We start from the raw sequence: 15082 nt of genomic DNA on the forward strand, positions 1-15082 counted from the left end.
AGAACCTTTCATAATTCCGGTTGACACTGTAGGCGAAGAGATCCACTTGAGGGGTCCCCCAAAGGACGAAGATCTCCAGGAGAATCTCCTGAGCCAGCTCCCACTCGTGAGAGATCGTGGTCTGCCTGCTCAGAGCGTCTGCCGTCTCGTTGTCTCCTCTGGCCAGATAAACAGCCGAGATCGAAACTTCCTGCTGGATGGCCCAGAATTCGAGCTGCATCGCCTCCCTGCACAGAGGAAGTGACCCTGCCCCCCCCCTTTTTTTTTGAGGTAGTGCATGGCCACCATGTTGTCCGTCAGCATCAGGACACTCTTTCCTCGCAGTCGGCAGAAAAGCCTTCAGGTGTTAGCCTGACGGCCCTCAGCTCCAACAGATTGTTATGGAGTCTGGACTCCGACGGAGACCAACGACCACTGACTGTCAACTTGTTGGCATGAGCTCCCCATCCTGTGAGGGATGCGTCCGTCACGATCGTCACCTCCGGCCAGGGAAGCCAAAACGGAGCCCCCTTCATCAGATTGCCTTCAACGGCCCACCAGAGAAGGTGCTGGGCGACCGAGGGCGGCACCTGAACAGGGTCGGACATACTGCCGGAAGATTGCGACCACTGCATCTTGAGTGCCCACTGCAAAGATCTCATCCGCAGACGAGCCTCTGGCACCAGAAGAACGCAGGATGCCATGAGGCCTAGCAACCTCAAGAACTCGAACGCCGGGAGCGTCTGGGCAAGTTGAAACTTGTACACCATCTGCTGAATGTGAAGAGCCCTCACCTGGGGAGGAAAGCACAGCCCCAGGGATGTGTCGGGCACTGCTCCGATGTACTGGAGCCTCTGTGTTGGCGTCAAATGGGACTTCTGTAAATTGAGGGAGAAGCCCAGCTTGTGAAGGCATTGGCAGGTGACGGACAGATGATCCAGGATTTGCTCGGGAGAGCTCCCCCTGATCAACCAATCGTCCAGGTAGGGGTAGACGCGAATCCCCCCTTTCCTGAGATGCGCTGCCGCCACCACCACCATGAGCTTGGTGAAAACCCTCGGGGCGGAGGTCAATCCGAACGGCAGGACCCAAAACTGAAAGTGTGAGTCGCCAACCGCGAACCTCAGGTACTTCTTGTGCTTGGGATGGATCGGCACATGGAAGTAAGCGTCCTTGAGGTCGAGAGACACCAACCAGTCCTGAAGTTGAAGGGCCTGGAGGACTTGAGAGAGTGTAACCATCTTGAACTTGTCCTTCCGGAGGAGTTTGTTCAAACCGCGCAAGTCCATGATGGGTCTCAATCCCCCGTCTTTCTTCGAAATGAAAAAATAAGGGGAATACCATCCCTTGTTCCTCTCTGCTACAGGCACCAGTTCTATGGTGCCTTTCTCCAGCAGGGCTTGAATTTCCTGCACAAGGAGCAGATCCGGGCTCTTCAAAGAGAGGTTGCCAGGTGGATTGTCGTGAGGCCTCTGCCGAAAGGGAAGACAGTAGCCGTGGGTTATGATCTCCAGAACCCACACATCTGAAGTAATGGCACGCCACTCTACAAGATGCTGCGCCAGCCTTCCCCCAACCTGCGAACCATGGGACATGGCCTCATGACTGAGTGGTAGCGGCTGTGGCGTTGCCGGAGGGCAAAGAGGCAACTGCCCGAGCGGCTTTGACACCTCGAGTACCCCGTTTTCTACCTCTGGTACTCCTATGGTGGCCTCTTTGACTGACAGCTCCTCTCGCTTTACTGAAGGATGAGTAATAACGAAAGGAACCTCCCCTCCATTGTTGTCCCCTAGGACGAAAAGGCGGAGGTTGTCGAACTGCAGAGCCCAACGATTTTGCTGCAGCTTTGGAGGTCTGCAACCTCTCAAGGCTCTCGTCAGCCTTGCTGCCAAAAAGATGTTCACCGTCAAAGGGCATGTTGAGGAGCCGGGACTGCACATCAGGAGCGAACCCCGACTTCTGCAACCACACAAACCAGTGTATTACGGTGCTCGCCGCCATGGACCATCTGACACAATCTGCCATGTCCAAACCCAACTGAACGGCCTCACACATGGCATCCTTGCCATCCTGGACCATAGCAAGGAAACCATCCCGTTCGTCCCCTTCGGGAATATGTTCAGCCGCTAAAACAACAGTTCCACAGAGTGTGTGTGAAACGAGACAAGGCACATACGGAGTTGGCCGCCTGAAGCACCATACCCCCTGAAGAAAACACTTTCTTCACCCAGCCATCAAAACGTTTGCCGTCCCTATCCGGAGGGATGGTAGGATACGACGCCTGCTTTGCCGGGGCCGTAGCCATCTGCACCACCAAACTCTCCGGAGTTCTTTTCCCACCTCCTTGCTTTGGTGCCTGGACAAGTAGCAGGGGTCGCTGCTGGCTGGACAGTATTTTCGCGACAAAGACTTGCCCACTGCCGGGAGACTCTCCGGAGCAGTCCAAGCCGCCGCCACCCTTCTCTGCAGAGCCATATGAAACGGCAGTACCGGGTCAGTGGGGGGACCAAGATCGAGGATGTCCGTAAGATCATCCTGAACAAACTCCCCTGGGGGAGCCGACCATCCCAAGTACTCGGTTACCTGAGACATAAGGCGCCGGTACGAAGAATCGGCATGAGTGCCAGGCTGAGGCCTACAAAACTCCACCTACGGAGAGGTGTCCAGTCCACTGGCATCATGCAGTGACTGCCTCAGGTCTTCAAATTGGCTATGGCCCGAGAGAAGCTCATCTGGCACCGTATCCGGAACCAAGCCCTCATCAGAGCCCTCATCAACCTCTGAAATGTACTCCAGGCGGTGAGAGGAAGGCACCCGGGGACCAAAGCTATGCCTGACCTTAGCCAGCGCCTTTCTAGGGGCTTCCGCCGTGCCACTGGGCCCCTCCGACACCACCGCCTCGCCGGCATCGAGAGAATCGGCGTCGAGTGAATCGGCGTTGACGTCGGCCGCAGAGCCGCCAGCATCGACGGCGTTGACACAGGCCTCGAAGCCAGAGCTGAGAGCGTGTCCTTCGATGACCTAGGCGCTGACAGCGTCGACGACCCCCTGGGAGGCGGAGCCTCGAGAGAGGCCATCGACGACCTCGGCGCCACAGGCGTCGATGTCTTCCTCGAAGACTGCACAGGATCACGCGGTCTCGAGCGCATCGAGGACCGGGACCTGGAACAAGCATGGCGAGACCGGTTACCCTTGTCCGAGCGGGACCTCTCCCGCGAACTGTGCCGACCACCCAAGCCCGAAGGCGTGCGAGTGGTGTCTCTCGACCGATCATGACCGACCCCACTCGGAGGCGCGGACGGACCGGTGCCCTGCCATTGGAGAATCGGTAACATCTTCTTCCCGAAGGAAGCCCATTCCTCCGGTGTCGCTTGCATGGTGGGATAATGGAAGAGGACGGAGAAGGCGACCGATGCCGGCGCTTCCAGAAATGCCTCGAAGAGGCAGAGGAGTGGCAAGACCGACTCCTGGAAGGAGACCCTCGGGACCTCCGACGATGACGCGGCGAGTCGCCTCTCGAATCATCCAACGAAAGCCCCGCAGACCTCGACTTCTGGGGCTTAGACACCCTACCTACCGACAACAACTTGCTCCCGAAAGATCTTGACCGCGAGCGACTGGCAGTCGACACAGTCTTCCGTGTCGTGGGCCTCCCCGAGGCACCAGAGGCAGGCGTCGCGCGAGTCCGTTACCGACATCTTAGACCCACAGTCCCCGCATTTTTTGAAGCCCGGACGCGGGGTTGAAGACGAGGTAGACATCGTCACAAACAGGCTTTTTCACAAAACCGGACAGGTTCAAAGAACCGAGAAGATTACAAGAGAAACTCCAAAGAGTCGAGGAGTACCGAGATTCACGAAGCAAACACGTTCGCGGAAAAAACGGAACTGAGGCTACAGGCTTTGTGCGTCCTACTTATCACATCGGGTGACGTCGGCCGTCGGAGGAGGTCCTCGGGGACGGCGCATCGACGTAGGACGCAGACGCTGAAAACTTTCCGAAGCAGCACAGCTGTGGTGATTACCGTCAAAGATATGGAATACGTAGGAGGACCCAATCCCCTCGAAGATTGTTTACCAGTTAAACAGTCCACACAAGGGGTTCCCCTCTAAGATCTTCAATAGGCCTTGTATCTCAGAAATCGGGGTATGAACATATTTCATTGGTTTAAAAAGTGTACATATTCTCCCCATAACTATTGAGGTCACTGCTTTCCATTTGGCCATCTTGAGTTGGAGCTTCTTTGCTTGGCTTTACAAACGCAGAGCAACAACTGTCCAGGTCCGAATCTGCCCAAAATAACAGCAATTCTTGTAGGGGGTTGGGGGGTGTTGAGAGCATTGAAGGTGTTGGCGTAATAGACGTGCAGCGGCCACATCACTGCATTAAAGACTATCAGGCAGGTCACAGGAAGTGGTGAGGGATAGCATGAAGCAATAGCACAAGACTCCTTTAGGAGAGATCACAACTCTGCCATCTGCAGCACAGCCTCTTGTCACACAACACTACATTACTTTACTTTAATTCATTTGTTTAGGTGCTACCAATGAGGCCCAGAGGCATTACGGGCACCTGGAACAGAGTGGTTATATACCGAAAAACAAACAAATCAACAAATGCCTATCTCAACTATATAGTATCCTACCTAAATAGGTGCGTTTTTAGTGGGTTTTTAAGCTTTCCAGTGACTTCTGAGATCCATGGACCAGGCATTCCAGTTCTGCAGTGCAGCCACCCAGAATGCACTATTTTGTACCAGGATCAGATTGGATCTAGGAACCTCTAATAATTTAAGGTCATTAGATCACTGATTCCTCATTTTTTTCCTAATTTTCAAACTATCTGCCACATAGGCCGGATCTTGTCCTGCTAAGCACTTGAAGGTGATGGTTCAAAGATGGAATTCGAACCTGGCCAGTGGAGACTTCTCCTAGCATCAGAGATGTGATAACGTTTTTTAGACCCAAGATGTCTGACTGTGCTATTCTGTATCACTTGCAATCTAGCCAGTCTCCCCTACCAATCCCCACCAAAAGGCTTCTGGAGTAGTTGATTTTCGAACAAATAATAGCTCTGGCCACAGTCTCACAACTTTTTTGGGATAGGTAGGGGAGTATACGACGTAGTAGTCTAATGTAGTAAGTAGCAGAGGATACAAGACTACTCACCTGAGCTTTCATGGACAACAAGGGATCAAAAGTAACTGGATTGTTTCTTTAGTCGCAATTGAGCAGTCGCCAATTCAGAATTGTTTATATTCTGGACTGAACTTTCTCAACCTGGGGCCTGAGCCTAAAACCATCAATTCAGTTTTGGCATGCTTAAGTGCCAGTCCACTCATGCACATCCAGTCATGGATGATATTGTATGTCTTATTCACCCATCTTACATCTTCTAAATGGTCCCCAGTCAGTGTGATAAGGCACTGGTTATCATCGGCATAGTTTGAGAAACAGATGTTATTCTCCTCCAGCGTTTTGAACAGAGGCATAGTAAAGATATTATATAAGATAGGTGACAGACAAGCACCGTGAGGGAACCCATAGTTAATGGGGGACTGGTTCCACTTCCGGTATATTACTATAGACTCTCATAGTCTCTCACTCAAAAAGGATTGAAGCTATGCTAGCGCCAGCTCACTAAATTTAGTGACTTCTTGTAATAATTTTATAAGTAGTGGGTGGTCCACTAAATCAAAAGCTTGCGATAGATCAACGGCCATCAGCAGCATGGTGGGTCCCTCGTTCATCTTTCTCATCATGTTGGACTTCAAATCTAGGAGGGCAGATTCTGTACTAAAGTCTGGCCGAAATCCTGATTGGCAATTGTTCAGAATGGTATTGTTTGTTAGCTGTTCTAATACTTGTTCATAGGCCACCCTATCCAATATTTTAAGGAGCGGGGGGTATTTGTTATTGGTCTATAGTTAGTGGTAAGAGAGGGGTAATCCATGCCGGCTTCAGGTGATTTGGAACACATCCTTCCTTCAGGGAAGCATTGATCATTCTCGTAATTCAGCTGATGAGTTCTGAACAGGCCTTAACTGCTGTGGCAGGAAAAATGTCTCCTTTGCATGGAGAAGGTTTGAGTTTATTCAGAATACGTCTGAGCTCATCTTCTGAGATGCTTCTAAAATTCAACTATGGGGTCTCTAAGCTATCATCGAACATATCTTCATGCTTGTGTCTCAGTTCAATAATAGGAGTGGGTGGCACCTTTAGCACTTTTTCTGTTCCGATAGTATCTTTAATTTTTGCCAACTTCTCCACCATAGTATCCTGGATTCCTACGCACCAATACAAATATGAAGAAATAGTTTCTTCTAGTATGATATTTGGTTTCTCCAGTTCAAGAATTTTGAAGATTTCCCTCATCAATGCTTTAATTATAGGTGGCTTTCTTAGCAGTAATAAGAGCTTCTTCATATTTATTTGCGGATACAAGATATCTAAGCTTATCTTGGTCATCCTGTGATGCTTTGTAGTAATCTACATCTTTTCTTTTACATACCCTAAGACTTTTTTAATTTTTCAGTGAACCAAGCATTCTGGGGTTTATTAATGACTTTCCTAGATTTTAACAGAGCTACAATATTTATCATTGCTTCCAGAGTATCCAAAAACAAGTCAATGGGACATGAGCCAGACGACAAACACCACAAGATGCCTGAGGGGCACCCACATCGAAGGAAATGCAGGGAGGCTTGGTGAGTGGAGGGGGTAGCGATAAGGTGACCATATGGACATCACACCAAGCTGGTCTGGAGAAGGGAAACAGTAACCGTGCCGGGGACCCAGTCTAGTCAAAACTGAATTCGCTCAGCAGCACTATCAGCTCAAATCATACTAGGGAAGCATGCCGTTACCACTGAAGCCTGGATCAAATCAGGCAGAGAGAGGGGGACATGCTCTAATGGGAGAAGTGTGATAATCACTAGGCCCCCACTAAAGCAGCCTCAGCCAAGACAAAGCTGTTGGGATCACCGGGCAGTCACCTTGAGGCCCACATCCTCTTCCTCAATGTCCTAAGCCAATAATACATACAAGTTATCCCTGCACAGCCGGAAGGAGACCGGGAAAATGCATCTTAATGCCCACCAGGTCAGACCAAACTAGAGGCGCCACCAAAGGATCCACACTGAGCCAGAACACAGCCTACTGGCTGATGCCATATGGGCACGATTATACAAGTGTACAAAGACACACAGCCAAATTGTCAGTGAGGTGCTAACAGAACGTACACTGTGAAGAATGCACCTCTGAGAAAATGGACATTACATGTTCTCTGCGTAACAGCTTTTCCTGCAATAAAAGACAAAAATGATTCATGTTGTCCCATTGCAACATGCAATCAAGTACAAATGAAGCACTCCCATCATTACTAAACCAATCTTTCACTATATCTCCCCGATAACAAAATCTTTCAACAGCAGCATGCATACAAATTTAGAGATTTTAACAACAACTAAAATAAAGCCAACTTTAAAATAAATGGAACACAGGTGGGTGCTTTAGTTTCCAGCTGAAGTAAGTAGTTTGCATTTGGCTTTGACAACCAAATGTTTTCCCGCAACTTTTATCCTCCAAGTGTTCATTGAGAAACAACGGTCGTAATCAACTGCACTATGCTCCTACCTGATGAAAACCAACTTGATCTTGGAAGGAGCAGTCTTGATTATTGCTGATGCATTTTGATGACTTCTTCCAAACAATATTTGATTGTTTATCTGTAAATAAACATGAATCTGGTCAGAATGTCCCTCCCAAAAAATACTGAATAGCTGTACATGAAAATGAATCTGTGCAGTACATTAGACAAAGTAAATATAATTACATAATGCCATAGAGCCCTTAACTTATTAATATTAACAATCATATTCTTAGAATTAATGTTTTTATCCTTCATTTCGAATTTCTCATATTCTGTCCTCCTGACCTGACTGGCTCTTTCTGCAGTGGCTCACTCAACCAGAACCCTGTTGTTTGAATCTCGTTAATCTCACTGTCTGGACAGGTCACTTTATGCCTCTGTTAATGCAATTTCATATTTTGTTCAGAGAATTGTGATGCAATGTGGCTATGCCTGCGTGTGCATGATTCAACTACACCAATTGAACCAATTCTAAAAGACTGTGGCAAAAGAAAGGGACTTTACCACAGATAACAGTCACACCCAGAGGAGCACAATGTAATAGACATGAAAGGAAGGGAGGCCCCATTACTTGAATCAGGGTTTTTACTCGCAAACGCCTTCACATATTTAGTGCTGAATGAAAAATGGGTAACCTGAGAAATGTTCCTGAATTCAAATCAACTGAGAGGATGGGATAGCAAGTGCGCACACCTTGCATATGAGGACACCTGGAAGAGGGTTAGGGTGGACTGGGCGACTGGGGACCTTGACAGACAATAAGTAACATAATGCGCAAAGAAGAAACCATGTAAAATAACTGTAGCAAATAAAACACATTAAGAATGAAACAAGATATTGGAGTACTTAAAGGCTGGAACAGCTTTGTTCAGTGGCAAGGAACAAATACTGCAAAACTACAAAACAAAGCGCATCTTACCATTCTTTCATAAAACGAAACAAAAGTTATTGACAATCCAGAAAATACATATATAAATAAACAATATGAAGGAAACCTAAATTCATCGATACAAAAGTTGCTTCTGTGTCCTTAAAGCAATTCAGGTAATATTATAACAAATAGCTAGGAAACTGTTCATTAAAGAAAAGGTGCATAGGCTCATGTCAAATGCCTGCTTAAATCTAATAAAGTGAATTGAACATGGACCAAAAAAAGGTCTTCAAAATGTTTTCAAATTAGCCCCACTCATGAGGCAAAACTAAAGTTTGCTGTGTAAAAGACACTCCGAGTAGCATACTGAAGAATGTATTCACATATCTAAAATATTTAGAAAGACCTAATCATGAAATAATGTTACAAACAAATAAGTTACACATCTGACTGACCAAAAAGCAGGAGGAAAAAGGGCTTACAGTATGAAATAAACTATTCTGAATGGGCAAGAGAGTGAAAATCCCAAAAGGCTTAGCATATTTTGCAAAACACATCCTTGGGTTCTTAGGTAAAGCAAGATCAAGACTTATTGTAGATTCTGTTCTGGTTGTATGCACTGCAGAAAACTGGACTTCATCCAGACAAAAGTGTCTTCTGCACACAATGGGCCTCATTACGAGTCCAGCGGTAACCATGCCGGTAAAACCGGAAGGCTGCCGCTGGACCCGTAGGGATTTACAGGCGCCTGATTTGCCAGAATAACCGGGGCATTACAGCCCCAGTGGTCCGGTAAGTCAGGCGCCTGTAAAATGTTGATCTCCACTCCATGGGAATGGGGACCTGCTTCCTCGAAGGTCTGCTGGCGGGTGCCGTTCCGCCCACCAGCGTCAGACCTGGTGGGCGAAATGGGCCCTTGCCAGCAGACTCTTAGTTTGTCGGTCCAGAAACAACGGAGCTTACGGGCACCGTTGGGTCCGGACTGGAAAACTTGTAATGAGGCCCAATGAGTGCTAAAATCCCCAAAATGATACTGAACACAAGTATGGTAAATTTAACAGAGTCATTTTAAAGATAATCTGGCATTACATAACTTTATGCCATTAAATAATATAACTGGGAATTTCACATCTCAAACATATTTAAGAATTTGAAGCCTCCTCATTAATGCTTGTTTACATGAGAAATAACTGAATTTGATATATCACATCCAGTCAGCATTTCATTCTCTTTACAGGCTGCCTATAAATATGAGGGCAGAAGTCAAGATTTGTGAACTGGCCCACACAGCTCTCTGTGACATTGCATTCGTCTGCACTGAAGTACTCAAACTCTTTGTCCAACTCCTAAACACAAGCTTTGGCAAGAACATCCCTAGTTGCAGCCGTCCAGCGATTTCAGAGACACTTCAGAACAACATACACTAATATGATAGGAGCTATAGATCATGATTTTTGAAGAGTAAAATGTACAAAAATGGCAGTGCAGAGGTGGGACTAAATCCACAGGAACCACACAAATTCTCACTCACCAGAGATGTGCCATGTTTTCTGGTTCCATGTGATAATGTCACCTGGGAAAAAGTTGCCAGGTAGTCTACTTTCTTTCCTGCAAACCTAAAAGTCTTCCCCACATAGTCTAGGACGGTATTATTTACTATTATATACTCCCATCCTAGAATATTTTGGAAAATGTCTATAATTTCTTTGGAGTCCAAATATGGGGTAACAACCCTATCCCCCCCCATCCCAAGGTGACTATTACTGGATACCTGTTTTCTGACCTACAGAGTAGATCACCGGATCACAGATAAAAGAGCGAAAAGCAAACACTTTGAGGAAAGTCCAACAATACTGCAAAGCAAACAAGGGCAGGGTCTTTATGGATGTGTTATCAAATGGAATGACCAAGTTAAGAAACTACTCTTTCTGGAGGTAAACTGGTCTACCAAAAACAGATTGCAAACAGTGTGAATTAAATAGTTTTCCTGTCTTGTCAATCGTATCCTTCAAACAATATGAATTTCAACTCACTAAAACAAAGGCCAAAACTGCTATGTATAATTATAGAGTACTTGTTTCCTATGCAGTAAAGCTAAAACTTCTTTACCAACTGTACTAGATCTAATGACCACATTCAATGGAATATGGGTTTATAGCACTGATAATCTCTGCCACTAATGGCAATACTTGATTAATTTCCTATTACATATTCATTACAAGGCCACCTTCTACCATATTGGATAATGTATGGCGAATTCCCTCTCCTGAAATGAACATATTTACCTAGAATGTCTTCCGATCTTGAAAACTAAACTGACAATTTATGATTCTATCTCTAGAGTATGCCACAAAGTGAACATGGATCTAGGTCTGGCCAAACAAAACTATTGCTGAACAGCTCTTTATTTAGGATTTTCTTGGATGGATAATGAAAACTAACCTCTGGAAGGAAACAAACAGAAATAAACATAATCTCTGCCAGGGCCCTTGTTCTCCAGGGTTAATCAATCTTCATCAGAGTTCATGTCAGAGTGGCATAGTGCATCAACATCTCTGGGATGAAGATCACAAGGAATAGGTCAATACAAAAGTTCTCTAGCTCTTTATCAGTCAGTCAGTATCATTTATTTCAACAAATCCGCCATAAAAGCTTATACAAAAACAGAAGACACAGTTTAAACCATAGGAGTGATAGAAGCATAATCGGTAAAATAAACATTTTAAATTTCCAAACTCAATAAAGTACCAGCGCTATATATTCCGCAGCTTATAATCACTATCCACAGAAAGGCATATTCACAGCTAAAAAGAGATTTTCCACTATAAAAGCCCCAGAAAAAACTGTGTTTAAGATATGTTAAAGGGGTCCATTCAACCAACGGAGTATTCACCATGAATAAATAGAAGAGAGCAACACGATATTGGGCAAAACCCTTCTTCCTCAGGAAGAGCATCACTCTTTTGGCTCTAACATGGACATATGCTGGACAGAAAAGAATGAAATGTAACAAATCCTCCATAGCAGCACCACAGCGCAAGAATGAATTATCAGCCATATTACTATAGCCGTGATTTCTCTAAGTGGTAGGCAATTAAATCGTGCTTGTGTTCTAAGAGACATTCATAACTATGGTCAGACCAGGTTAAATACTGCTGAATAGCAGTATTTAACCTGGTCTGACCATAGTTATGAATGTCTCTTAGGAAACCCAAGGACGAGTATGCTTGTCCCTTATGCAAAGACTTGCACAATAGCCTGCCAGTTAAGTTTTGCCAATTCCATTTCTTTTTGTGCACCCCTGGACTAAAGCTACAGTTATTTTTTTTAATGAGTTGCCATATGTGTGGTTAAGAGATTAGTTAGCTTAGAATGATGATGTGCATGTATTCTTGTAAAACATTTGTTTACATGCTTGAACCAGGGTATGGCCATTGTGGAGGCAATGTGCTGACTATGAACTGAGTTAGGGTTGCTTTAGTCTTACTCCAAATTCTCAACCAGTGAAGGACAGGTTGCAATTTAAGGTAAACTTCAATACAATTAATCCAAATTTCTTGGTGCACTTCATAATTTGATGCAGAGTCTGGGAGACCTACAATGTAAAAAAAAAAAACAGTTTTCAGTAAGGAACAAGTTACTTACCTGTAACTCTTGTTCTCCAGCATCGGTCTTGCATGGATTCACATGGATTCACATGCTCATGAATGTTACCAGTCGTCAAGCTACAAAACTGCTGGTCTCCTCTATAGTGTCACTTTAGGTCATACTGCCCCAGCCAAAGACACTTGTCCTCCTAAGCTCCACCCCTAGCGGCCATCTTAAGATTTGGTTGCACACGTAAAGTGGCAGTAGGAACCAAGAAGAGCCATAGATTTGTATTTGTATTTTGTTTATTTGTCCAGCCTGAACATCTGGCGCTTTGCTTGCATGGTTACATGGATAGAATAGATACACGTTACAACAAGTTACGATAGAAAATATACAATGGTGTGAGAATATATCAGAGTTGAAATGAATAGTACAAAATGGGTAGCAAGTGGAAACATAGGATAGAGTACAGTCATACATCAAACGGGAAAAGGTGAAATAAAGTAAGTGCAGGAGTACATGATGATGACTTGTTGCTAAGTCATTTGCGTGGTGAGCCAGGCTTAATTGTCTTTCCGAAGTGTGGAAAAGGATGGTTCGTATCTGAGCGTTAAGGGTAGGGAGTTAAACAGTTTAGCTGCTAACACTGGGAAGCTGCTTCCTCCTGCCTTTTGTAGTTTGAAGCGTGGGATTTTGAAGCAATGAGACTGAGCGATTCTGGTGGGTCATTCTGAGATATTTCGGGTGATATTGTTGCTAAGGTACCTGCGTGCTTTGTTAGCAAGGCACTTGTGTGTCAAGGATATGGTTTTGAGGTCACTTCTTTGTTTAACCGAGAGCCAATTTAGATTACGTCTGTGAGAAGGGATATGTTCAGATCTGGCAATGGTTAATGCTGATCTGATTGCGTTGTTTTGAACTACCTACATCTTGCACATGTTTTGTTGATAGATTCCCAAGTAAAAAGCATTACAGTAGTCCAGCTTAGATAAGACTAATGCTCTGGCTAGTGTTACGCAGTTGGCAGTCGTGAGGTATGGTTTGCAAGCAGTGATTAGTTTGCATGTGTATGCCGTTGAGGAAGCAATTGCATTAGTTTGTCTGTTAAGGTTCAGGGTAGAGTCAGAACGTTCCCGGTGAGATTGGCAAAGAACGCCAACACCTAACACGAAGAGAGGAGTGATGCAAGGCCCCCCTTCCCCTGGGATGCTGAGGAGGGGCACATTTCTGGGCAAGTGACTCTGGGACATGCACCCTGGCCACAGAACACGTATGCCGCCCACCCGCCCAAGCTAAGAGGGTCAAAGAAAGGCTAAGAACGTTCCCGGTGGGACTGGCAAAAAAACGCCAACACCCAACACGAAGAGCTGAGTGATGCAAAGCCCCCCTTCCCCAGGGATGCTGAGGAGGGGCAAATTGCAGGGCAAGTGACTGGCACACGCACCCTGGCCACCGGTCAGAAGGGGCCAGTGGGTAGCACACCACAGAACACTGGAGCGATAAGCGAGCCGGGGGGGCGAGGTAGGCATATCAAAGATGGAACAGCGGACAAGGCGAGGAGTAACGGCCGCAGTAGATGTGACAGTAGCCGTGGACAAAGGCCTGTGTGACATACCAAGGCTGCAATAACTCCAACACAGAGATAGGACTTGGTGGGATTACCACTGTGGTGCATTATAGATTGCCTCATGGGCGAGAAACGTATGGCAAGCTGTGACAGTCACCCACAACGAGAGAAGGCCTCTGGGCAGGAACGTAGTGGAACAATGGCCGGGAAGGGCAGCAAAGCCAAGAGTAAACAGCCCACGATGGACATTTTTGCAAAGGCCCAACAACCCCCCACTACCCCAGTACAAGGGGCAACAAGTACGCCCACGGAGACAGGCGCCCCGCGCGAGGACGGTGCCATTCTAACAGCCATAGCAGATTTGAACTCCACGTGGGGTACGACGATGGCAGACATGAGAACGGCACTTGAGAATAAAATAGATGCTGTGGGGATTGAAGTGAATTTGCTGAGGCAGGACGTGAGGGCCCTTGCGGAGAGAACGAGCAAACTAGAAAGCGCGGAGATTGACAACACGGACACCGGAGCGAACAACGCCAAAGAGGTCCATATCCTGAAACAGCAGGTGGCTAACCTTGGGAGCCGAGCAGATTAGGCGGAAGGCCGGGCGAGGCACAACAACATCAGGGTGGTCGGACTGCCGGAGGGGGAAGAGGGCAGGACCCTACGACATACGTGGAGAACATGTTGCTCCAGGAGATAGGAGCTGGTGAGCTGTCACAGGGGTTTGTGGTCGAGCGAGCCCACAGAGCACTGATGAGAAGGTCGCAACCCGGGGCTCCTCCGAGGGCAATAATAGCGAACATTTTAGATTACAAAGACTGCGAGAAGATGCTAGAATTTTTGCGGAAAAGAGGGACAATAGAGAAAGGATCAGCGACCATCTCAGCATATCCGGACTACACCATGCTGGTGCAGAGACAGCAGTATAGCTATGTGGCGGTTAAAAGAAGACTACGCGCTGCTGGATACAAATATATGCTCCTGTACCTGGCGAGGCTCAAAATCGTCTAAGAATAAGGTGCTGTTTTTCGACACCCCGGATGAGGCGGCAACGTGGCTGGATGCGCATGGCTGCCCGGATCGAGATGAGTAGCCGGCTCAACAAGAACGCGATAAGTGACTGTAATGCCGCATGTGGTGGGAGGGGAATAGGCTGCCAGTAAAGAGCAAGTGAATTGTGATATGGTATAGCGACGCGAGAAGTTAAGTTAAACTGATGGCATTTGGACATGTTGGACTTGAATATGATCAGTTAAAAGTAAAACACTAGATGGGCAGCGAAGACGGCGCTCAGTCCGATATAATTAGTAGGAGCTATATGTTGAAGAAGGCTTACCCCCAAGTAGTAGAATAGTTAAGTCACCACTAGGGTGACGATTCCCTGTTGTGCTGCGAGTACGGCCTAGGCCGGAAAGGGTCTA

At 46.6% G+C, this 15082-nt stretch overlaps 1 protein-coding gene across 6 annotated transcripts in view; it reads right to left on the reverse strand.

Annotated features, from left to right (window-relative positions):
- PATJ (PATJ crumbs cell polarity complex component) overlaps positions 1 to 15082 on the reverse strand; it is a 3332662-nt gene that overhangs the window by 1255051 nt on the left and 2062529 nt on the right. For all 6 annotated transcript variants that reach the window (XM_069642041.1, XM_069642043.1, XM_069642045.1 and 3 more), the window contains one exon: positions 7614 to 7705. In XM_069642041.1, the coding sequence (XP_069498142.1) occupies positions 7614 to 7705 (92 nt within the window). The remainder of the gene's footprint in view (positions 1 to 7613; positions 7706 to 15082) is intronic.

This window comes from Ambystoma mexicanum, chromosome 1q (genome assembly GCF_040938575.1).
Source record: "Ambystoma mexicanum isolate Mex_15411 chromosome 1q, UKY_AmexF1_1, whole genome shotgun sequence".
Classification (NCBI taxonomy): Eukaryota; Metazoa; Chordata; class Amphibia; order Caudata; family Ambystomatidae; genus Ambystoma; species Ambystoma mexicanum.